This window comes from Melopsittacus undulatus, chromosome 3 (genome assembly GCF_012275295.1).
Source record: "Melopsittacus undulatus isolate bMelUnd1 chromosome 3, bMelUnd1.mat.Z, whole genome shotgun sequence".
In the NCBI taxonomy this organism is placed as follows: Eukaryota; Metazoa; Chordata; class Aves; order Psittaciformes; family Psittaculidae; genus Melopsittacus; species Melopsittacus undulatus.
In genome coordinates, this window is record NC_047529.1 from 22,742,035 (window position 1) to 22,767,956 (window position 25,922).

General features: G+C 41.5%; 1 protein-coding gene across 1 annotated transcript in view; it reads left to right on the top strand.

The window, feature by feature from the left end:
* Positions 1–25,922, top strand: part of HS1BP3 (HCLS1 binding protein 3) — a 51,133-nt gene that overhangs the window by 17,102 nt on the left and 8,109 nt on the right. The window contains exons 3-6 of the mRNA XM_034061112.1: positions 83–290; positions 1,872–2,091; positions 23,484–23,635; positions 24,126–24,261. Of these exons, the coding sequence (XP_033917003.1) occupies positions 83–290; positions 1,872–2,091; positions 23,484–23,635; positions 24,126–24,261 (716 nt within the window). The remainder of the gene's footprint in view (positions 1–82; positions 291–1,871; positions 2,092–23,483; positions 23,636–24,125; positions 24,262–25,922) is intronic.

Genomic DNA, 25,922 nt, shown 5'->3' on the forward strand with positions numbered 1-25,922 from the left:
GTTTCACAGTGCTTAAACTACTGCTTTGCTGCTTATGTCTTCCCTGTAAAGAGACTTACCCAGGCAGCATGTTTCATTGCAGGTTTCCAAGAAGTACAGTGAGATAGAGGAGCTCTACCAGAGACTGGCAGCACGGTACCCACAGGCTTCTCTTCCACTCTTGCCTAGAAAAGTGCTCTTCGTGGGAGAATCTGACATCTGTGAACGAAGAGCGATGTTCAATGATATCATGAAATTCATCTCAAAAGATGAGGATCTGGCAACCAGTCCTGAATTACTGGAATTTTTAGGTAACTAAAAGATGTGAGTGTCCCCTTTCCCATGAGTGTGCTTGATAAAATCATTAAGTTCTTGATGCAGGTAGTAAAAAAATGGAGAATGCCAGAATAAACATTGTCACTGAAAATACTCCCTTGTGCATCTACAGTGCTGCATAGTCATGCATTTTGCCCTCCTCTTAGTGGACACATGCTTCATTCAGAAGTGTTGATACCACAATAATTGCTTTATAGGTGTCTATCCCACTGTCTCTGATTCCCTTAGGTATATACATAAACTGTGATTCAGAACACCTAAGTTTAGGAGGCTAACTAACTATATATTGTCATTGGAGAGATGGACCCTAAAGGGACAGTGCAGGGTCTCCTTTAGTGATCAATTATTCCAACTGTCTTCATACTGTGGACAGACTGGGTGCAGATCAAAATCAGCCTTAGAATAAAGGCTCACCCTACCAAATGATGTGGAATTCAGTACATGCACTGTAGTCCTTCAAGCTAGTTGTGCACTTTCCTTACAGATGCTGACTACATAATCAATATATTCAGGGGTGTTTAGGGAGACTCAACCACAGGTGACTATGGGGATAGGATAAGCAGCATCCTAATGTTCACTGCCTACCCCATTCAGCACTCTCTTGCTCATAAGGGGAACATAAGACCACTTGCTTAGTGTAGATACCCATAATTAGTTGATGAAGTATGCCCTGGGTGATTTGGCAGATGCAGACATGAAAAGCTGGTGAGATGAGTTTCCCATGCCATGTCACTTTAACAGTCAAAAGGATCGAACTATGAATTTTATCCATCACGGTTTTCACTAGCCTATTTTTAGCTAATCTGATTGTATTAAATTGCTTTCCTGAGTATCTCAAGACTCCACAGCAAGAAATAGTTCTCTTGTTAAACACAAAGCTCAGGAGAATAAGTATGGTGAGGATAGTTGGTTGAAGCACATGTTTCAGTTTGCTGGATTTGCTCAGGTGGATGGATCTTGCATACTGAAGGGAGTCAGAACTTCAGGCTTTATTTTTGAGTGTCAATTGAAGAGCTGCTATGGAAACTTTTTTGTGCTGTCCAATGCTCTAAATTTAGCCTAAATGGATTAAATTAATAACAAAAAGTGGACCTTATCTCAACTAGCTATGTGAAAGTTATCTACCTATATCAAAACAAAGTATTTATGGCCTCTCTGTAACCAGTAGAGAGAAATAGACACTTCAGAGGAAAACTCCTTTTTGGACAACTTTATTTGGATGGGATGAATCACCATGTGGAAATTCTATTATTTCTATTGACTACAGAAGGAACATAAATAAGCAGATTAGACATGTACTGCTATGTCTCAGAAAAAGTTCATTTCTCTGTCTTTCTCTGCTTAACCGCTTTAAATCAGTAAACAGATCAGACACATAACAACACATAGTGGATAGAAAGGACAGTCAGGAATGGTGAAAGGATTGTGGTGAAACAGAAATTGTTTGTGTCCTCCACTTCCCCAAACAAAACCATCAGGAACAAGTGCAAGGTATTAAATAAAATATAATTGTTACCCTGTGCACTCAGTTTTGCATTCCTTATCGTATTTTGCAGGAACAAAATCTAGTAGTGCCACTGATTTCAAGGGTAAAAGCATTCCTGATGACAAGGAGAAAGAAGACGAAGAAAATGAGGCATGGGATTTTTTCAAAGAGGAGAAGACACCTGACTTAATCTCACAACTTTCATCAGTGGAAAATGCAAAAAAAGGGGAGAAAAAAGAAGAGAAAGAGGAGGAAGAAGAGGAAGATTTAGACCCTCTTGGTATTATCAGGTATGGCTGGTAGTGCCTTTGTTACTTTGTTTTTAGCCTAGTTTTCTAAACAAATAAGGCTATTCTATGTCACTGTCCCCTCATCTCAGCATTTTATAACATCGACCACTTTCAGCTGAATTTCACAGAGGAGGAGAGGCCTCTGCAGTTCATGAAGGAGGTGCCTTGGTAGAGGGAATAGACTTTGTAGTGTCTCTTAGTGTGTTCCTCAGGAAATCCAAGTGACAGAGGGACATTGTGAATACCTTCATAACTGTCTCATCTATAGTAGGTGCTTTACTGGACACTGCAGGGTTCCAACATAAAACATAAAGCCACCACAGTCCATTGGATGTGCTGATCTGGAGTACACTTGTGTTTACAGTGTCTGGAACTATTTTTGAGCTTCCTTGTGTCTACAAGGAGATAAAGTTACAGCAGCATAAAGACCAAAAGAGCCAACATTTCAGTTGTGCTGTTCACAAATAGGCTTTTCATTCTTCCCTTATGTGAAGGTGTCACACACTAAATGCTGCTAAGGCATAAGCAATAAAGCTTGAGAAATATTAATTGAATCAAGGTTTGCTGATGTTAGTATCTGGGTTTGCTTACCTATGCAATAATTTTCAGACAGTTATTTTCTTCTCTTCAAGATGGAATTTCTCAATTCTAGAAGCCATTTCTAACTGTTGAAGCCTGGAAGCAAAGTTAGCTCCTCAGTGCATGGTATCGTGAGTAGTGACAACTCTTTTTAGGATGTCTCAGGCTTTAGATGTCGAAGTAGAAAAGGCTTAACTGTTCTTGATCTTCAGTAAGCACTGACTCAACTGAATTGTTTCAGCCACCCACAGTCATCAGCCACTTTGAATTTCTTTCTCTTTGACTCAGTGCTTTCCTAATGCTTCTCCATAGCAATAGGGAGTAACTGAGAAGTAACAAGCTGGAGCTGTCTCTTGGTGTTTCCCAATTGCCTTGAATCATTTCCAAAGGATCATTCACTCCAGCCTCTAAGCTGGAGTCTCCCACACTAGGTCAGGTCAACTACACTGATTAATGCTGGAAGCACCATTTGGACTTTGCTTCTGCTATTAAAATCATGGGGTTGTTTATGTCAAGATATCATCCTTTTTACTGAAGTATTTAATCCTTTATGTATCACCAGAAAACTTTAAATGTTATTCTTTCGACAAAGCACATGCTTAGTTACTCAGCATCAAAATTATTGTTTTGTTGAAGAGTTTAAAGAAGTTAAATAACTGGTTACAATGAGAAGTTAGACAAAGCAGTACTTCCCACAGAATGGTCCTTAGCTGGTAAGGTTACAAAAGAAGCTGTCCTTTTTTGGATAAGAAAATGATCTATTAGGTTAGCAAATGCAACGTTGTATTTTCTCACTTACAACAAGTAGAAGCTGTAAAGGATTTGTGGTTCCAAAACAAGCAAAAAGTTTGCTTTCCTGCTCTGCACAGTTTGACAGAGCATTTGAAAGTCTTGATTATTTTGGTCTTTTGATGCACTGAAGGATGGCAAGATCTGATATTTAATCCTCATTTAGTTTATTGTTTCCATTCCTTTAGAGAACAGAATTCTTATGGAATCAGAATAACTTCATTTAGATAAGAAGTATGGTCTTTACTAGGACCGAGCTACAGCATGACATGTTATGCAGTCAGATGTTTTTCACTGTAAATCAGTGGTTGGCTATCTATAAAAAAGAATAAATCTCCATGTGTGTTTAGCATTATTTTTGTAAGTCTCACATGTACAATATTGAGGCAGGAACATGAAAGCAAAACCAAGAATCCTGAATCTGATTTTATGTTTTCTGCTTCCATGGAAGGTATTTTCACTTCACACCAGTGGAAATCAGATTGGACGTAAGCACCGCATCCCAGCTTAATGCCATCTAGTAATAGGTGTCTAAGTGAGAGGCCAAAGGCAGGAGATTAGCTGTCAGCAGATGGACATTTCTTAGGTGCCTGTTTCAGGGTGTTTTCTGTGCCCATTGAAATGATTGGTGCTTACATGCTGTAAAGATGGAGCTTGCAGGCCTCACAACTTTAGGTCTTCCAATGTACTTGAAGTTACTTTTGGATAGGAATGAATAAAAAAGGAGGGGATGCAGACTATATAAATACATTTATTAAACTGCTCCCTAATGCCAGTAAATTCAGGTTAAAAAAAAATCCACTGTTTTCTCTGTGAAAAACCTTCAAAAAGATGTAAAATCAGCACTGAAACAAGCCGATTGATTCCAAGAAGTATCAGTGACCAGGATGCTTTGAGCAGCAGAGCTGTGACCTGAGCCAAATTGTGTGTTTGGCATATTCCTGCAGGGTTTTTTTCTTTCTGGATGAGGATGAAACTTCTCCAGTAGCACAGGCCTCCATATGTTGTCAGCACGCTTCATTTGGTAACAACTTTTCCTTCTGGGCCAGAAAGCTGTGATTTGGGCTTGGCGCAGCACTGCTGTTGTGCTGCTGAAGCACCGGATACCCAGTTAAATATACTGACCCTGGAGGTAAGGGATAAACTGGGGCCTTTTTTTTCTGTTTTTTTATTGCTGGTGATCATCCAGTGGAAGCTCATTATGGTCTGGTTCCTTTTTTCCTGGAGGAGACATCCCAGTTGCACTGATTCTCCCATTCAAGGCTGTATCTGAGTTGCTGTTTTATGTCTGGTGGTCAACTCACTTGCCAATTCTGCTCTGCATCTTTTGTGGATATAAATGATGGTCTGGGAACTTCTATGTATTAGCAGGGCCATAGCTGGGATTCTTAACAGCAGTAAGACTGTGTTTTTCCTTGTCCAAATCAGGGACATCTCAAAAAACATAATTTATATTTCTGATTTGAATTGAGTTTTTAAAACCCCTTCTCCTTTATTTCCTCCTCCCTCTCCACCCCTCCCCCCCATCTTTTAACACTGATACCCTTTAGAGAATTTTACTTCTAAACTGCAAAATAGTACTGTGTGGCTAGTCACAACCGCAGGGGTTTCTCAAACTGGAATGCCCTCAGGAATGAAAGAAGCAATAATACTAGATCCAAAAGAGGCTAATCCTCTGAGGGGAAAGGCATGGAAGACAGCAACAAGATGGAGGAGCTATTCAACCTCCGCTTTGCTGGGGCACATTGTCTGAGGTTGACTGAGCAGTATCTGGCTATGGCTATATCGCTGTATTCTCCAAATTAAGTTTGCTACATCCAGAATGCCCAATGGAAATGTCTTCTGGCCTGTGCTACCTCCTGGGCTGTAGTTTGGATAGTTTAGGAGAAGCCAGGTTGTCCCATGCCAGGGGAGTACCAGGGGATGCCTTAAGAGCTGAATTGTTGAACTTAGCTCCTGTGCTCAGGCCCAGGGTATGAAGGAATTACTAAACAAAGTATTATGGGTTTGAGCTGCTCTGCCCATGGGGGTTAGCTTTCTATTTTTTTTTTCTATTTTAGCTGCTGTGTTTGCTGCCAGTCTGCCTTGAGAGTTCCCTACAGTTTTGCTTTCTGTAAAGAATTCAGGCAACTAGTTGTGGATATTTTACTTGATTTAAGCAAAATCAAATTAGGCATTTCTAGTGCTGAATCTTAAAACAACTAAAAAGCACACCATAGTAACTGAATTGGATTTTGTTGTCCTCCCTCTGTGGATGAACTATGCAGTTTTATTGTTTGTAAGTTAAAGCCAAGCGTTTTAGCATCTCTATCCTCTCACTTTGCAGTTAAAACAACTGAATTTACTACTTGTGTTCAGCTTACTCCAATAAAGCTGAGACAGCAGCTGATTAAAATGGCTCAGAACCATCTCTGAACAAAGCAGCACCAATTTTGCACAAAAAGCATGATTGCTTTAGGGGTTCAAGTATGCAGCAGCCCTTTCAGTGCTTTGATTTCTTCAGCTGCTGTTAATTTCTGAGGTAATATTTGTTCACCAGCTGGGGAGAGCTCACCTTATCCTGTGTTTTCCTTTCCTGTCTTCACCAGCTCTCCACAGCCCTTGCAGGAGCCTCTTCTCCACACACAGTTCCCTCCCTTCCATCCTTTTTCCTTGGCCTCGCTGAGTCTTTTAGTGACAGCATATCTGCCCTCAGTCCTAGGTTTTTCCTGTCAAACAGCACAGAGCCAAGAGGTGGGTATTCCCCAGACAAGAGCTTTTCTGTCTCCTGATGGATCCTGGAGAATTTCTGTCTCCATTCTCTACCTTTCCTATTGTTTCACCGGATTTCCCCTCATCCAAATCTGTGCCTTTCCAGAGGAATAATAACATGTGAGTAGATGGAACCTTTGTATCTGTTGTGTTTAAACATAGATACAGCTAAGTCCTGACAATAGTTAGGAAAGGATGGGGCTGATGAGGGCTGACCTTTAGGGGGCCTGGTGCCAAAAGTCTTTAAAAACCTTGTAGCTAGTTGTTGCTGGGGAGTGGAACACCTCCCTTATGAGGAGAGGCTGAGGGAGCTGGGTCTCTTTAGCTTGGAGAGGAGACTGAGGGGTGACCTCATCAGTGTTTACAAATATGTAAAGGGTGGTTGTCAGGATGATGGAGCTAGGCTTTTTTCAGTGATATCCAGTGATAGGACAAGGGGCAATGGGTGTAAACTGGAGCATAGGAGGTTCCACGTTAACATCAGGAAGAACTTCTTTACTGTAAGAGTGACAGAGCACTGGAACAGGTTGCCCAGGGGGGTTGTGGAGTCTCCTGCGTTGGAGATGTTCAAGGCCCGCCTGGACAAGTTCCTGTGTGATGTACTCTAGGTTACCCTGCTCTTGCAGGGGTATTGGACTAGATGATCTTTCGAGGTCCCTTCCAACTCTTAGGATTCTGGGATTCTGTGATTCAAGCTCAACCACTCCTGGTGCCAGAGGTTTGCCATTGTTGGGTTCACTAGTAAGGAGATTATTAAAGGAGTAGGGGCCTTTTCTAGCTGCAGATGAAATGGGTTTGAGCAAAGGATTGGTGGGAGCAGCCAGGCCTGGCCTTGCCAGAGCCCCACAGATTCAGCCTGGCTGCAGGAGGAGATAGGTTGGCACACAAGCCAGCAGTTGTTTCTGGGTTGTGTTCTACACCTTTGTGTCTCCTGGTCCCCTAATGGAAGCCAGGGTGGAGTCTGACTACTGAGCTCTTCACCCCAGTGCTTCCTTCCCTTTCCTAAGAGCCTAAAATGGACTGGGAGTCTTTTGTCTTTGGGGGAGAAATGAGTGGCAACTTTTGATCTTGCTTACTGTGCCAGAAACCTTGGGCTGCTGAGAATAGCTGACAAAGAGGCAGAAGTTGGTTTAAGGGGACTCCTGCATTTAGCATCTTTTTGAGTGGTTTTATTGATGGAGTGCTCAGAGCTGTAATTATAGAATCATAGAATCATAGAATAGTTAGGGCTGGAAAGGACCTCAAGATCATCTAGTTCCAAACCCCCTGCCATGGGCGGGGACACCTCACACTAAACCATATCACCCAAGGCTTCATCCAACCTGGTCTTGAACACTGCCAGGGATGGAGCATTCACTACCTCCCTGGGCAACCCATTCCAGTACCTCACCACCCTCACAGTAAAGAATTTCTTCCTTATATCAAGTCTAAACCTCTGCTGTTTAAGTTTCAACCCGTTACCCCTTGTCCTGTCACTACAGTCCCTAATGTCTGTCACCAGCATCCCTGTAGGCCCCCTTCAGATACTGGAAGGCTGCTAAGAGGTCTTCATGCAGCCTTTCTTCTCCAGGCTGAACAGCCCCAACTTTCTCAGCCTGTCTTCATATGGGAGGTGCTCCAGTCCCCTGATCATCCTCGTGGCCTCCTCTGGACTTGTTCTAACAGTACCATGTCCTTTTTATGTTGAGGACACCAGAACTGCACACAATACTAATAGGGGAGGGCAGTGTGCTTGCCAACTCAAGTGGTGTCGTGGCACAGCTCCTTGTCTACTGGACAGATGGTCTGGAGCACACTTGTCAAAATGTGTGTTCAACTGCTGTGCTTTGTGTGCTTTCTTGGTTGGCAGGTTTGTACTGCTACTCCTCAGGATGCTCCTCCTCAGGCATCCTATTCCTCAGCCACTCATAAATTCACAACTGCCTTTTGGTCTAGCCAGGTAGTGCATGACTTCCCCTCTGAATCCAGTAAGATTCATACACAGCAGTAGAGATCAGCTTGAGACAGAGTGAAGACATCAAAACATCAAAGAAGAGAGAAGAGATGGGTTATTTTTTCTTTAGTGAAATTTAGATAGTTAAAACAATGAACAAGAAAAGAGCAAGCTCTGTTTTCCTAGCAGTGTATCTGTGCCCACAGCTGTGAAGCCATCAGAGATTTAAACAGGCAGATCTTTATTTTCTGCCAGTTGTTGAGTCACAAGCTTAGGGAGCAAGACATGCTTGACCATGCACTTTGCCAAGTGGTACAATCCAGCTGCTGTCAGATTGGCAACTTGCAGAATCCCAATAAACAACCCCATTGGTCTTCTACTGAAACATTTCTGACAGTTGAAATTTTTCTGAAAACGAAGGACATAGTGTGGCACAGTGTGGTTCCCCGCCAAACAGAGGCAAGGAAAGAAAGGGCAGCAAAAAGTTTGTATTACCCATCCAGTCAGAGGATAAGCCTTACTTAATTTTGATAAATTGTCTGATCTCAGCTTTTTTTAGAGGCAACCTTAACACCTTGGAAGTGTTTTAGGGGATCCAGCAGGATGTCAGGGATGCTCTCCTTGCGGGAATTCAGTTCCTCCAGTTTGTCTGTCCTGAACTTTTTTTGTTCATAGGTGCTTTGTTAATGTTGTTTTTCTATACAATGGGCTTTCCTTTCTCTTCTGCCTCCAATCCCCATACTGGAGCTGAGCTTCCACAGGTTTCTTTACTGCAAATCTTTCTGTTCCCCAACAGATGGAATGTTGAGGGTGATTGCAAGAGAACACTGAAAAATGATACCATGTTTAGCTTTTGAATCTCACAGAATCATCCATATGTTGTGTCTTATGAGTGGAAAAAACATCATCTTAGAGTATGTTTTCCATGGGAGAACTTTAACAAGGCCTGTGTGGTTCCAGGTGGTAGAACTGAGGACCTTTTCTAGCTGTACTTTCCAACCAGGAGAATCAAGTTGAATGTGCAAAAGACTCAGCCCTCTTTTTTTTTCATTGCTGAGGTAGTGATAATTGAATGTGAGCAAGCTCAGGAAAACTGAGATTTGCTGGTATGCTTAGGCTTGCAGCTGGCATTTGTTACATCCATAGACAGTCCTTTGGAAGACTGTATTTGACAGGTGATTGCAAAAGCCCTGCTGCTATGTCCACTTCTGGCAATCAGGACAAACTGTACCTTCGGATCAGAGCTAGGGCACTCAGACTGTGGAGAAATCTGGAAGAGAGTGGGTGCATAACTTACAGATTCAAAGTTGGCTGCTCTGTGTATTCTTTTATTCTAGAAATAGTCACTTCCCTGACCTAAGGAAAACTTGTGAGAGTTCTTCCCTGTGCCAGCATTGTCCTTATCTGCATTCATATTTCCTGGTCTAGTGCTGTATTTTTGCTCCCATAAGATTATGCAGTCATTATTTTCCCAGGTTTTATGTTGCACATTGAAGCAATTGCCTTAGTTAAGCTTCAGTGGTGAGTTTCTGTCATGGCTGTCATGAGTGATTCCAGTACATACACAGCTGGAAGATGAGGATCCTTTGGGAAGGAGTTTAATTATTTTAATGTGCTTCATTTTCTTTATAATTAGAACACTGAATATACTTTAATGGATTTTATAAATAGTAAATTTGTGTTTATACCATCATCCTAAACCCAAAGGACTTCAAATAACTCTGTAGTCTCTGTAGTATTACAGCGGTGTATGTCATCCGGCACTGTTTTCAGGCAGAACACAAACACAACTACACCTGGGCTAAAATGCAGCAGGGGGCTTATTAGCTTAGTGCAGCACTTCATTGCAGCATAGACACTAAGTGAAGAACATGTAATTCAACTGGAAACACAGGGGGAATTGCAATGATGTAAATACCCAGTTAGAAGTTGACGAGCTTGCTGAAGTAGGAGTAGGGTATGTCTGCTTTTTAAGAAAGATGTCACAGGATTTTAGTGGACTTGGTTCATTGTTTGCAATATATTAAAGCAATAAAACCACACAGTTTTCTGTATATAGAAAACTTGTAGAGCCAAGTAATGTCAGAGAACTGGCATGAAATAGCATTGCCACTAGCTGGCACCAGCTTTCAAATAATTCCTATAGTCCTCTAAGTGAGCTCTCAGCTTTTGATTTTCCCATCCTGTTTAACAGTGAGGTGCAGTCATTAGTAGCAGTGCAGGACTAAACAGCAATGAAGGCATGCAGAAGCTGCCATGAGCCATTCTGCAGGCGTACCAAGCAAGTCTTAACTGAGACAGGTTCGTAGGAGGCAGGGGATCCTTTAGAAAGGGTACAGAATAAATGTACAACTACACAGAATCAAAACTGTCTTTTTTTTTTTTTTTTTGCTTCTGCTTTGGAAGAGGATTGAACATGATGTAATGGGGCAGATTTAAACATGTTTTGTCTCATAGGCTTTACAATAGTAGGATGACTCAAGTTCTTAATTAGAATAAAAAAGCATTACCTCATTGATTAGCCTGCTCCTTTCGCTAAGGCACGGGAAATCTTTAATCGACAGATGCAGGGAACTGCCTGTGGATGAGACAGACTGCTAATGAGGGATGAATTCAGAAGTGCCCTGTTGCTTTTCTGTTCACCAAGTATAACAGAATTGTTTTCCACGGAAGAAGCTGTCTATGGGGTGAATTGTGTGCTCAGTTTAAATCAAAATAAGAGAATTGCTTTTCCTTTCATCCGATGCTGTCAAATTCCTAATTCAGCAGGCTAAATAAAACCATTGTTCCCTTTTCCCCATGGATCTGCTGCAGAAGTTTCTGTCTTTGTTTCAAAGGATCAAAGAACTGGCTTTTGGAAAGCCATTTTGGAAGCAATCTATAAAACTTTGCCAGAAATGCATGAATTAGCCATTGTAATTATGGGCTGGTACTAATTCACACACGTGGGGATCGCATCACTTGCAACTGCCCATGCGACATTTGGCAAGATCCAAAATCATCTGAAGTGTCAGAGCAAGAAGGAATGTCCTTAAGCACATATGCACATCTGGGATTCAGCAGCTCTTCATTATGCACTTGAATTTCTCAGTTCCTATTGCAGTACTTAAAAGTTAGATCTCTCCATTATCCATTTGGTAAAAAGAATAAAACTGATGTTATGGGTCTTTCTGAGAAAGTTTCCCCTTGCACACAAATTCAGATTGTTGTTAATGACAGTTGTCACTGAAGTGAAAAATGCTTTTTAGTGATTTCCACAAATTTTGTATGTAGTTGAAACCTTTCTTTCCATATTGCCTGAGATGTCCAGTCATATCCAGACCATAAGGGAGGGTAAGATAAATTATCACAGTAAAGTACGCAGCTGTGGTAAGTGGTTTGACTGTGGTTAAACTAGTAAATAAAAGCAGGAATTGTAGCCTTGCTCTGTGCCACCTAGGATGAAGTAGCTTCTGTCCAACAGCTAAATTCTTCCACTACCCTAAGCAGGTTTGCCACATCCAAAACAGGAAGGCCCTGAGCTTGTAGTGATCCCAAAACTATGTCCAGGCATCATTTGGGAAAGCAGTAATTAGCTTGGGCCAAATTCATGCCAGGAAGCATGCAAAAAACTCACAGCAGAGATACTGTGTACCGTTATCTCAGCCCGAGCCCTGACCACATTTTATTTGCTGGTATAAATGCTGGCTTTTTGTCGTCAACAGGGCAGCCTGAAGAAGATGCATATTTAGGAGTCAGGATTAGAGCTGCTGGGGCCCTACCCTGTAATGAGGCTTTTCTTGGTGCAGGCATTGCTGAGTCTATGTCTGGCTCTGTGATGATAAAACATGAGGGGCGTTGTGCAGAGTATGTAGCTGGCTGCAGTGGTTCCTATCAGCTAGCATTCTTTTGGGTGATGGTGGGCACAGCTCAGGAGCAAGCCCAGGAGCTGATGGGTGCAGCCAGCCTGTTTTGGAGTGTAACATAGTTCAGCTGTGTAGTGTGAGCCATGGTGCATCATTTGACTAAGAAAGGTCCTGACTTGGGTTTTTTGCTAGGATGGGCTATTTTCTGAGATCTGCTCTCTGAACCATGATTTTCTGTGATAACTGCTACTTATTTGGCATGATACACAAACTGGTTGGGATGGAAGATTTCCAAGCTTCTCGCTTTCTTGCTTCATTGCCTTTTGTCTGTAATAGCATCTGATGTGTTCTTGAAGGCATCATTAAACACGAAACACAGTGTCATGCCCTCAAAACCACCTTACAACATTATCTAGACCCATTTGCTAAAGACATCTCATTTTTCATCTCTGTGGTGGGTTATCTGCCAGCATAGGCTGTTGCTGTGTTTAAGTCTTGTCCTGAAAAGTTGTTCCCAAGTCATCCATCTTTCTCATCTTGGCTGTGAGCAACAGAGCCATGGCCCCAACTGTTCTGTGATATGAAAAAAGAAAATGAATTCTTAAGAGGCTCCTGAGGTCTAACCCCAGCTTCCTCCCTCAGGAGCTGTTACAGCAACCCCTGACCTCACTGGACTTGATTTTATTTGTTCAGTGGCTCTGCCAAGAGATAATGGCTATGCAACACAATGGAGGATGCTCAAGTGGGAAGGAGAAGCATGTGGTCCAGAGCTGTTGGCCAAGGCCTGAGGGGAATTAGTTATGATTCTTATTTTCAAAGATATCCTGCTTAGGCTGCAGATAGTTCACTTCTGGTTTTCAGGACTGTGTTTCATTCCTGATCTGCAAAAGAAGAGTGCTGGCATGCCCTGCCACATAGAGGTGCAGAGAAAGTAAATTCTGAAAGTGGTGGGGTGTTTGGAGGCCATCCAAACATTTGGGTAACACTCAAAACCCTTCTTACATACGTTATCCCAGAGGTTCTACCACCTTTGCTGATGGGTTTCGCCTTGGCCAGCAGTGGGTCTGTTTTGGAGCTGGCAGCATTGGCTCTATCAGACAGAGGGGAAACTTCTAGAAGCTTCTCACAGAAGGCACTTCTGCAGCTGCCCCTGCTACCTAAACCTTGGCACACAAACCCAATACAGCAGGCACCATTGTCCTCCTGTGGAGGTGCAAAGGAAGATGAACATAGACAAAAGCAAGGCCAGAAGCTGCAGATAAGAGCTGGGTGGGCAGCACAGAGCGGCTTGGTAAGGGGGACAAAACAGCCCCATGAATCACCCACCATTGGGCATTTTGGCCATTTTTTTGTGTGTACTGTTGGTTCTCTGTCCTAGCCATTTCCCATGTGAAAGGTCTACTGTAACATTTCTCCTTATGAATTCAGATCCTGAAATGTCCTGAATCTGTGTTTTCTGTCTGAAATCATTGTTTTTTCCTCCAGCATTGCTACAGCCACTGTAACATGAGGAAGTAGAAGTTTAAAACATTTTGCAGTTATTTGTAATTGCTACTCCCCTGCTGTCATCAGCATCACTTCACTACTTTTGCGCTAGTCCCTCCTACTGATACAGATTAGTGATATAATTTCTGCTTCCCCTGTGTATTCATCAAAAGATCATTCTTAACAAACCTGTTCATTTCTTACAACAATTTATTAGGTGACTTAGTTGCACAAGTTTCTGCACCAGTGTAAAATGCCATAACTTTAATATACTTTGAGTCTATGTAGAATTTGTGAGTCAGGAATTTGGCCCAGAGGATCAAGTTACTTGCCTAAGCTCATACAATGAGTTCACAGCAGCTAATCCTGAAAAGAGCTCTCCTTGGGCTCATAGACACTACATGCTTGCTGCTTTTTGTTCCCATACAAGCATGAGGTCTCACGTTGTCATGGATGCCTGAGACATTTACCAGCATTGCTACCCACAGTCTGTGTTCCTGTTTTCCCTGCTGCATCCCTTGCAGCACATGAATCTTCACCAGCCCCAAGGGGGGTGGCTGGCAGTAGCAGATCATCATGTAGCTAAATAGGAGCAAGAAGCAGGGTCTGCAATGAATCAGTTGTGTGTATCTGCAAGCTCACGCTGCTTGTGTCAAGTCATAATTCTCTGGGGATGAGATGCTAGTTGGAGGCCTCACTGAGATCATCCATCTGCCATCTCTGAAGAGTGCTGTGGGAATAGCAAGTCTTGATCTGGCTGAGCTGAGCTCAGAGACATTTTTTGCCAATACAAGGGGAATTTATTTTGGTTATGATTTTAGAATATTATCACCGCTGTTAAATAACATCAGCACTGAGCTGGATCTCATGCATGAGCCAGAACACTTGTAAAGACTACTTATTTCTTATTCTTTTAGACCCCTGTCTGTGCATTACTTGTGTTTATCCACCACCCTTGCTGTGCTCTGCAAAAGGCTCACAGTGCTTCTCCACCTGAACACGTCCATTCAGCATGAAAGCCAGCTCAGTGGCCTGCCCCTGAAATCACTTCTGTTGCAAAGCCTTGCATGCTAAGAAATCGGGCCAATTAATGATAAATAGGAACCCAATTAAAAAAAAATGCAGAACTGCATCAGCTATTTTTCTGCTTGCAGCAGAAAGAAGCCCCTTGGCAGCTGCCACAGGAGAGCCTAAGCATCTTGCTTAGGAGGGCGAATTTTGTGTCTCCAGTACACCCTGGTGTGACTGCTCCTACAGTCTGACCTCTGGCAGTCTGCAACATCAGAAGAAGAATTGCTTCATGTAATAGGTGTATTGGTTGCCTGGGGAATATTTTCACCCTGAGCAATTTTATCTTACCTCTATAAAAAAAAACCCAAACAAAAAAACAGCAGTAAAAACCTGAGGCAGGAAAGCTGTGTTTTCCTTTTATGGAAGAGGTTTTGATCTCGTGATCAGCAGGAGAGAGAAGCAGCAGCCAGAGCACAGGGCTGTGTCTGCAACAGCAGTATCATTTAGCTCTGACAATATCTTACTGTGTCCTTCTATTTCCTGTGGAGCATCTCTGTGTTGCAGTGAGAGGTTTGTTTCACCCATGGCATAACCAAGAAGAAAAGTGACCTCTGAGAACAGCAATTTATGGGGGAGGGAAAGCAGGGGGTGACCAAGCTCAGCCCTGTCTTCCCTCCTCAGGCCATATCACAGATCAGTTGAGACTGCATTTTTGAAGAAGTCTGCCTCTGAGTGCTAATCCTGCTTGGCTACTGCTGGAATCTGCTCACTGCTTTGGTAACTGGCCCTTCTCTGGCTTTTAATAAGCTCTGTAGATGTGGTACGACATTGATGTCATTGAAATTTAGACTGGAACATCATTCACAGTTTACTAGAAGTTTTCTGTGGATTGGGGGTGGGTCTGTGTAGGTACCAGATGAAAAAAAGAAGAGTTCCCTTCAGACAGGTTTTAATGTGAAGGCTCTGGGATTAGAGGCAGGAAGTTTTTTGATGCAAACATCATCTTGTTACATTATCTGTTTGAGGCTTTTCTGTTCACAGGCAGATGAAAACTAGATTTATGCCTGCAGTCTGAGTTCTTGTACCCATTCTGCTTTTGGATGCTGTGAGAGGGGAATTCACATGATGTAGCAGCACAGGCAAAATGGTCTCCTCCTGAGGAGCACCAGGAGGCTGTCAAACATAGGTGGCAGGAGGTGCTGCTGGATATGATGGCATTCTGTTTGTGAGGAGGTAAACATTAAGTAATACAAAATTAAACTTTTATGAAGTATACATGGAACATTCAGGCTGGCATTCCTTTGGCAGAGGCACAAAGCAGTAGCAGATCCTGCTGATTTGACTTTATGAAGGCTTGTAGTCACAGGACAACATTAAAACTTTCAGTTTTAAACTGAAAGAGGGTAGATTTAGATTGGACATAAGGAAGAATTTTTTATTATAAGGGTTGTGAGGCACTGGAAAAGGTTGCCCAGATAAATTATGATACCCCATCCCTGGCAGTGTTCAAGGCCAGGCTGGACAGGGCTTTGTGCAACCTGTTTTAGTGGGGGTTGTCCCTAGTTGATCTTGAAAGTTCCCTTCTAACCCAAACCATTCTGTGACTCTGGTTCTGTGATTTAGAGCTGTGAGTGCCCAACACTTCTGGAAATGAGGTATCAACTATTCATATGTTTAGTGCTTTTTCAGCAATTACTCAAATACATCTAACAAGAAGCTACAGTGTACGTTCACGTGTGTGTTTGGCTTTCTTCACTATTTCAGTGTTGAAGAAACCAGTTGCTTCTCTAAAATGGTTGCTGTTTTCATTTGTTGCTTTTACTTGCTAGTTATAAGAACTCTAACCACAACATCAGATTTCAGTACCATCAGTTTGTGAGGCTGCCTGTTTTTGTGTTTGCTCCTGGATCATTGAGCTTGTGGCAGATAACATGCTCACTAGCTATGGTTTTTTCACACTCTGGTTGTTTCAGCTTGGTTGACTTTGATTGTGAAGCTGATCAGGACATCTTGTGAAGCATGTCTCATAAAGGGACAATGTTGGCAGGTTGATTTCATTACAGTTGTAATATTTACATTCTTATCATGTTGCGTATTTTATTGGTGGATTATACTGCATATAGACATCACTTTACAGGCACGCAACACAGTACTTGCTCAAGAATTTGTTGTCTTTGGAGCTACAGACCTGTAGCAAATATTAATTAGTGTAAGAGAATGGATTTTTTTTCTTACAGTGTAATTTTTATGAGGTCTTTGGCATCAATCTAGTGCCTGTTCCTGAAAGTAACTCCTTTAGTTAGAATAGTGACCTCAAAGGAATAATGGCTGTCAGAGTTTTATATCCAAATTGTTAGTCCTGTTGTTTTTCCCTGATAAAACTTCCCTTCTCCAGAAAGATTTTACATTTATTTAAGGTTTAACATCAGTTTTATCTTTTACTGAAAACTGACTTGTTTATTTTTGGTGGTCAGCAGTTATAGCTGGTTATTATTTGTGAACAGTTTCAACCTCTTCTCTTTCTCTTGCTTTGCAAACCTGCCTACTGTTACCTCTGCTTAATTTCATCCTTTTTTTTTTTTTTTTCCTTTCCTCATGAATTTTCCTGCTTTCCCATTGCCATTCCTATTTGCCCTTCAGTTATAGCTTTTGGTCTTTTTCAAAAGCATGACTTCACCACCAATAGTAATCTTTAGGTAAAGCAGAAAGAGTCCAGAATAGAGGTCTGGGGGGTAAAACATACATGATGCAGATGGGGAGAGAAGAATGTCGAAGATGACATGGAGGCCTAACTGTCAGTCTAGAGGGTAAGGCAATACTGTAGATTCTGGAGGTGGAGCAAGGAAGAATCTGATACTGGCCAGAAATTTAGGGAAATGGGTTGAAAAGGGATGAAAAGGGGAAATAGGCACAGGGAAAATAGAAAGTTCTCCAGAAGAGGGAAGAAGAGGAAAAATCAATGTTTATCTCCTATTATCAATTTCATACCAAGTTCTATCAAAAATGCAAAGAAAGAGAATTAGGGATAATAAAAGCTGGTATACACCAAGCACTGATACTGCCATCATCATTTTTGCCTTGTAGCTATTTTACTAATTCATAGACTGAATGGGAAGACGTAATATTCTCTCCTCTTTGTCCCACCTAAGCCATGGAGAAGAACTAAAAAGAAAGCATTCTGGTTTCATCTCTCCTTGTTTGAGGCAGCTTAGTGCCTAAGTCATGCAGAGATAGCTCAGGCTTTCTTTCTACAGAGAACCAGATACCTGCAATACTGCAGTTATATCCCTGTCTGCAGGAGCTGGAGGATACAAGCTTCCATTGTCCTTGTCCTACTTTGGAAGAAAACGGTGGGAAGTCTAAGGACTGCTGTGTCAGTCCTTTATACAAGGTACTGTTATTAACGAAGCCTGTAGACTCATAAAGAGAAAACAGCAGCATGATTATGGCAAGACTTTAGCAGTGGATGCTCTTTTAGTTATTTACTGATTATATCTGATTATCACTGCCTTTCTTTAACTCTACTGAGTATCAAGGCAATGCTCACCAGCCCATTCTTTTTTGTGCTGTACTTTTCAAATTTATAAAATAGCTTTACTTTCAGCCCTCTGTAGCAACCCTGAAGCTCTAAAATGTGTTGAGTAGTTACATCCAGGGTGCAGGAAAGTGCCTGGCCAATTTTTTTCCAAAACATATTAATGCATGTCATCTGGTATTGCAGTTTTTTAAACGTGCATCATTAACATGAGTATTAGGATAATAAATCCTGGAAGTACCATTCTCCTGCTTTGCAGATGAAACCTGAAATACTAGTGAGTATTTTTGGTTTTTCCACATCATAATTGGCAACTTTATTATGCTGGCATTGTTCTGACCACTGTCCTTGCAGTGGTTTAATTTAGTTGTGCTTATCTTTTGAAACTTGTCTTCTGTTGTCCTCAATTTGTTTCAACTAGTCTTACATTCTGTTTTAGTCTAGAAAATCAAAGGAAAATGATAAAGAAATGGACTTTATGTTAATATTCTTTGGAATGCACTTGTAGCTGTTGTTCACTTGCCAGGCATATGAGTGCCTATGTGCTTCAATAGTTACTTAGTTCAGAACTTTTTAGGAAATGTTTCTGTGTTATGGTTATTGCTAGCGATCTGTACACTAACCAAAAGTTGTCTGTCTGTGTTCTTGTCTGTTTTTCAAATTATGTTGAAAAAGGATATAACCAGAAAGCTTAAAAGACAGATTATGAAAACAGCTTGGCTTCTTTTAGGAAGAACAGGTACTCCCGAGTGCTGAGCTCTTCAGCAAAACCTCTCCCCAAAAGCAGGTCTGCAGCTGAATTATTGAAAATCTATTCCTTCAGACTTTCTTTCCATCTGTTGCTCTGCCAGAGCAAGTCCAAGGCTAGCTTAGTCTTCAGGCTGCACCAGGAGAAACTTTGCCTGCAATTGAATGCTCTTCTTCTGAATGATTTCTAATGGATGATTTATTCCATCTATTCAGCATTATTTTATTTTGGGGCATGCCAGGGCTGTTTAAAATGCTATAAATTACTGTGATGTCCACAAGAAAAAGATTACTATGTGAGGTAAAATATCCCTGTGGCCAGCACTTGTCACGCTTGCTTAATGCTTAGCAGTCAGGCTGTGTTGAGCCAACGGGCTCAGAATTTCTATTCAGCATCCCTTGCCCAAAGCATATGAGAATGACCTCTTTTGTCCTGTTATTATCAGACAGCTTTGGGAAATGAGCACTGTTGAATGAAAAGAAAGCAGCAGATGACATTTTGTATTCTGTATGAGCTAGTGTGTAGGTTCTTTGTTTTTCAGAAATGGTTTTCAAGAAGATGTGCTAATATTGCTGCTATTCTAGCAGTAGCTCTTTTCTTCAAGCTGAAATACAGATTTGTCAGAGTTGGGTTGCCCATTTATATTAGTATGCTCTTTCCTTGTAAAATCTTAAAATACCTAAAATACAAATAGGTATATCCTGAACAAGTCTTTCTTTTTAATATTACTGTAACATTCCTTTCCTGGAGCATCATCTTATTTCTATAAAAAAGGAGTCATATTTTCAGAACAGTAAGTTTTGAAGCTTTCTGATTTGCTGAGATTACACTTAACTCTGAATAATTACACTCACTATTTTAACCCAGTAGTGAGCATGGGTTAGGGACTCTGTGCTGAGCACAATTGGCATGTCTTTTGAGTTGAGCTATGTGTCACCAAGCATTAGGTCTGGAGATTCAATATTTCAAAATACAGCTGTCACATATACAGGTGTGCAATATTCTGACTTTGGAGTCTCTCAGTCATCCTTGTTTCCTCAGCTGACCAGAAAGATTTTCTGCGTTATTGATGTGCCACTGAGATGTGGAGACTGCCAAACAAGTAACCTACATTGTGTCAGTAAGCAATAACATGAGAACTGGGCACACAGAATGGGTTAGGCTTGAAAGTGTCCTCTGCATACAGAGGTTTGTTGACATTTTCCTGAGGGATCTGGGAATCGTTTGGGAGCCAGGAGTCTCAGCTGGATTTTCAAGTGTGCCAGCGTCCTGACTACATGGATTCATATACCTGAATTTTTGATCATCCACTTTTAGTTTATATTAGCTAGGAGGCTAGTCTTTATCTACAGTCACTTATGAGGCAGTTTGGCTCCTTTTGGACTCAAAGCAGAAGATTGTACTGTTAGTTGAGTCATTCTCACAGTGCTTCTTGTGTAGACGTGTGAGCTCAACTAGGTAAATAGGTTCAGCTGCATAAAGGATACATCATCTTTAGTGCTGGTTTGTTTTTTTGTTAAGATTTTTAAGATTCTCTAGAGTGATACTGCAAAGTTCACTTGTTTCAGCGAAATAGCAATGCCACTGGTCATCTTCTGCCAGCTGGATGAAGGTAGCTTCAAGAGTGTCGGATGCCAAGGTTGCGAGTGTGATATATGAAGAAGGTGCTAATGATGTAGAGGGCATGAGTACAGTAATACTTTGTGAGGCGAAAATTAACTGTCCTTGCAGCTTCTCCTCTGCATGCCAACCAGCATGTGGCTTCAAGCTCAGTTCCGGGTAAGTTCCTCCTGGGGAGGTAGCAGGAATATATAGAGAGGGGATGAGTGGGCAGGGAGACACAGATTTAGGACAGCTGACACTGACTGTGAAACCAGAATCTCAGACAGAAACTTCCTATGCATGCTTTCTCATCCATTAACTGCTGCTCAGCAGTGCACAGCCTGGGCTGGCACAGCTAAATACAGAACCGTGGGAATCCTGTTTCCCAGTTAGAGACTGACCTCAGTTCAGTCCCTGTATGGATATGCTGGAATTACTTGGCAGTCCAACTGTGGCTTCCTTAGAAGGATAGTGAGGGGAAACAACTTGAAGGCACAAAAACAAATTCCTCATGTTCCTGCCGGTAGCAGTCAAGCCCTCTGGGTTTGGCCTGGTGCACTCTAACTGCTAGTGGAGTCCCTTGGCAAAACAGAAAGCAAGCCAGTGGAAGAGGGCTGGTTTGATGGGTAGACTAAACAGAGGGTTATTACCAGAACCTTCCAGTTCAATTAATTTTGTTTTATGTGCTGTTCTTCATGACACACTTTATGGTTCTCTTCCCTTTCTTCAGCATTTCCCACCATTCTGGTATTTGTTGCTGCAATTACTTCAGCTAACTAATAGTAAACTAATAGTTAACCTCACTGGGGTGCAGACCTGTTGCTTGGAAATGTATTGGCTCACATATATGACTATCTCTAGCATAAGAGGACCTTATGCTTCAGGTTGTAACTCCCTGAATGGACAAGGGATCTTGTCAAAGACTTTTTGGCATTCTGTAGGTTAGCAAATGCTCATCTATATTGTTATTTGCTTCTCAAAGGATATTTTGCAAAGCATGTATTACACAAAGTTGTTCCTTCCCTCGTAGACTGGATTTATTTGTATCTACTAATTCTATTAGTCAATTTGTCAGTTCTGAAAGACTGAGTCTTACTGTTCTGAGGGTTTTTTGTAAAGTATGATAGCACTCATTTTTTACCTTTTTCTTTAATACTTGGGGTCATTTAAGTGATAGATTTTTTACCACGGTTAATAAAGCAATGAATTTAAGTTTATGTAGAAATCCTGGATGAAAGCTGTCTGAATTGTAGATATTCTAACTTTAGATTTTGTTAGGTTTTGGAAGAAGGCTCTTTTACAAATGCTTCAGTTTGAGGCAGTTCCTTGCAGCTGACCTTTCAGAAGTAGCTCAAATTCAGAAGTCACTTGAGACATATCCATAATGAATATTAGTGCAAAAATGAGAAAATCATGAAATCAGTGGCTTTCTCCTGATCTAAACAGAAGGTTTGTATCGTAAATAGTTCTGCAAATTAGTTGCTGACAACTGCAGGTACCTTTAGTATATTGAATAATGTATGTTTCAAAAAAAGGCCATATTTAAGTTCTGTGTGGGGCTTGGCCTTAGGCCTCTAAAGTCCATCATTTTCCTAAGTGGTGGCAAGGTAATAATATCCATGAGTTCTATTTTGGTGATAATAAACTTGTGAAAATAACTGGAACTGGACTCCACTCTTTCTTGTGCTGCTGTAATCGGAAGATGATTTTACAAGATTCTTTAATGTAGCTGGAATGTATGTGTAATCTTTTGACCTTGTTCTTCATTTTTTATGACTGTGGTATGTTAAATGCTGATAATTAGGTTTGCTCTAGGCTGAAACCTGACCTGCTGTCTGCAAAGGGTAAGATCAGATCTTCTATTGTAAGAGGCACTCAAAGGGGCTACCTTAGCAATTGCAAGACCATGACTGCTCAGAGTAAGGATCTCAGAAATATGTCAATTTCTTAGGAAGGACATGCTGTCCTAAGGAATGCTTGTTTTTCAGGTTAGTTTGAATTGGACTTTTCACCCAAAGCTTTTTGCCCTGTTCTTTACTTTTTCTTTTTTATGCCATCTGATCTGATGCATAACTCAAGCTGCCCTACTGTGGAAGCTGCTTGATAGCTTCAGCTAGTGGAATGTGACTCCTGGGTATGAAAGCAAAAGGCACATGCTTTTCACTCAGTTCTTAGAGGGGAATTCAGCTCTCATTGTTGAAAACGCATACAAATGAGGCCTCTTAATCCAAACTACTTTTTAGCTTCCTTCTCTGGCCATGGGGAGAGGGAGAAATCTTCAGAGATTTATTGCATCCAAATATCAGTGTTCAAAATAGATGTGATTAATTGTCCTACAGAGATGCCTGTCTCTTTCCACTCTGTAGAGAAGAAGTCTAAAAATGAACTTTTTCTCACTGTCAGATTTTTAGAAAACTAAATTTAAAGGAAGTTAATTCTGACCTTGGTTCAAGAAAGTGCTGAGTGACATTTGTAAATTGTGCAAATAGTAGTCTGTCCAACCAAGCATCTCGCAGTCCCTGCTAGCTTAAGCTTAAATGTGATGTAGTCTTCGTACCATCTCTCCTCTGGGGAGGATGAGGGGAGTGTCTAACAACTTTATGAAAGGAGTATGCAGCAGTCAGAAACAGCAGCAGGTACTGGGAAGGAAATGGAGACAAAGAGATTTTTAAAAACCTGTCCAAAGGGATTAGTGCAATGGATCAACCCACACTTTGTTTTTCAAGACATTCCTTTCTGTCTCTCTATGACAGTGTTGCTGGAACTGGTCATCTTTCTTACTCTAAGCTTTCTGTGTGGGAGAGTGAAACTGCTTAAATGTGATTGAGTGCTGGTTTGCACAGTACAGCAGTGTTAGCCCTTCTCCTCTAGTTCCACTGAGTTCCTTGATAGTTCTTAAGAATACAAAACATGAGTACAGGTAGAGTACGTCAGATCAACAGTCCCTCCAGCTCAACTCAATATTCTGTTCCTGCCAGCAATTAACAGATGCCTATGTACCTTTCTCTAATCCTTTCCCAGCCTCCACTTATTTTCAGCTTATGAGACCTTCTAGCCATAAATCTTTCATGTTATTTGAAGAATTGCAGAGCTTTCTTGTCTTTTATGTTTTAGAACTAAAAAACCAAAGAAGGTATCTCCTCCTCCAACCAAGGAAGAGAAGCCCAAATTAACCATTTTTGAAGAGGAAGTAGATCCAGATGAAGGACTCTTTGGCCCAGAAAAAGTTTTCTCATCAGTTGGTCCCAGGAAGAAGATGAAAGAGAGTAAATCTGTTCTATATTTATATACACACAGATGGTTTTATCTAAAGCACGAGCTTTTAAAATGTAGTGATGCAGAGTATATAGGCTAAATAATGACTTGGGAATGTTAAGGCAAACCTTCAGCTGGGGCAGAATCACCTAGAATCATTCAGAAAGAATAACTAAGACCTGAAATTCCCACAGCTGTTCACTGTTGACATTTTGGGCTGGGGTATTATAGGTCTATGGGAGCTGGATGTCTCACAGTCAGTTGTCTCACACTGACAAGAGTAATGGGACCTACTCTTGAGTGCAAGAAGAAAGCAGATTTACTAAGTCACAAGAGTGCAGAGAATCACTGCACTTTGTGGATTGGAAGTCCTTGTAGAAAAAAAGAATTGTCCATGATTTTTTTTGCAGCTCAGTAGCCAAATTTACTAGTTAGTGTTCATACAGGTATTGTGTTATGTGGCATGATTTAACTACAGCATTTTCTGGTTCCCCTTTCTAGATCTGAAATTATTTGAAGATCCAGACCTTGGTGGGGTGGTAAGACTGGGTGACTCACTACTGTTGCCAGCTGCCTGTAAGAACAAGGTGTATGTGCTGAACACAGGTCCTGAGGAGGACACTGAAGAACTGCTGAGGTACACATCTCATATCTGTTGTGTAGGATTCAGGTTATCTGAGGAGTTATTTGGACCTCAAAAAGATTAATTTGAGGGCAAAGCTTAAATACTTTGAATGCTAACTGTGAATCACTTGTACTTACAAGTAAAATATAAGAAAAATATGTGTCATGGAGCTTAGAAATCAAACGCAGTAAAAAGGAAATTAGGAAGATCCTTTGAGAAAGGAAGAGTGCAAGGTATTACTCTGTGACTGTAAGAAAAGGTCCTGAAGGCCCAAGGCATGCCATCTGGTCCTTGTTTTCTAACATGACACTTCTGCTTTCTGCAAGCAATCCCCAGGGGAAAACTGACCTTCATTATGAAAAGTTAGTGACAAAGCCCAGAAACAAAGAAGAATTCAGTTCCAATGAGCTGAAATCAGGGGCTTTTGCCACATGAAGTATAGTTTTCTGCTGGTGGCTTGCAAATCTCTGTGTACATTTCCAGGAGGAATCCTGTGCACACCTTTACAGCTGTAAAGGACTCTTAATTAAAATCTCCATCACCCTGCATTTAATTTTTAGTCTAGTAGAAAGGAGGGCTGGAGGTCAGAGTTACAGGAGGGAATAATATACTTGCTCTTACACTTACCTGCCCACCTTGATAATGTAGCACTAGAATGTATCACATCACATAATGCGTTTTATTCCTGACATCTCTCTCACAAGGGTAATTTTCCTGCACTGATAATCCTCAAGACATCAAGAGAGAGCCAATGCTCAGAGAGACCAGCATCACCAGAGAGTCTGTGCTGCCGTAGAGCCAAATTCACACCTTCTGGATCTCAGGCTGGCCTCTGAACAATGAGACCAGCCTGCTTCCAGTGCTTATTCTTGCCAGCCATCTCCTGTTAGGATGTATGATTTTCACCACAGATACTAAATCCAGGAGAGAGAGTCTGTGTGTGGTTTCGAACCTCTCCTGAAGCAGGTAGTTTTGCAGCTATTGCTTTCTGTGCATGCAGAAGTGCTAGCTATCTCAGTGGTAATACCTGACTTAATTTAAGCAAAGGTTAAATTGGGTTGGGTGCCATCTCACATGACATAGTGACAGCCCACCTGATGTTTATAGAAACTGATGGGTCAGGATATGACCTGATTTAGTGCTGTAATATAATGGGAGCAAACATGTATGCTTTTGCCATCTTGTCATTTGAATCATCTCCTACCTTCGCTTACCAGCAGACTGGTGTTATATGTTCTTATAGGGCAGTGCCACAGTCTTTCCAGGCAGTGACCCTTTGTGGTGAGAGGAAATGTTCAATGTGAGCTGAACCCTGGGGTCTCTCTGGCATGGGAGCTTGAGCATATTTTGAGGTCTAAGAATAAATCTTGCCTTTGACCTGTAGATGCTGTCAATCATGCTTCCTTTCCAGAAGGGCCTGAAGAAATTACCCCCCAAGCCCTTAGATCAAAGAAGGAGCCACGACAACCTATTCCTTCAGTGGGCTAGAGCTGAGTAAGCTACTAGAGAAAAAGTGGCAAACATCTTGGTCTGTTGGACATACTCTCTTATACCACACAGAAAATTTGTCTGCACACATTTTGTCAAGACATAAGACCAACCTGAACTGTGATGCACCAGCAGCTCTGTGATAGGTGCAGAAACCTAGACATGTTCACTATACACAGATGGAT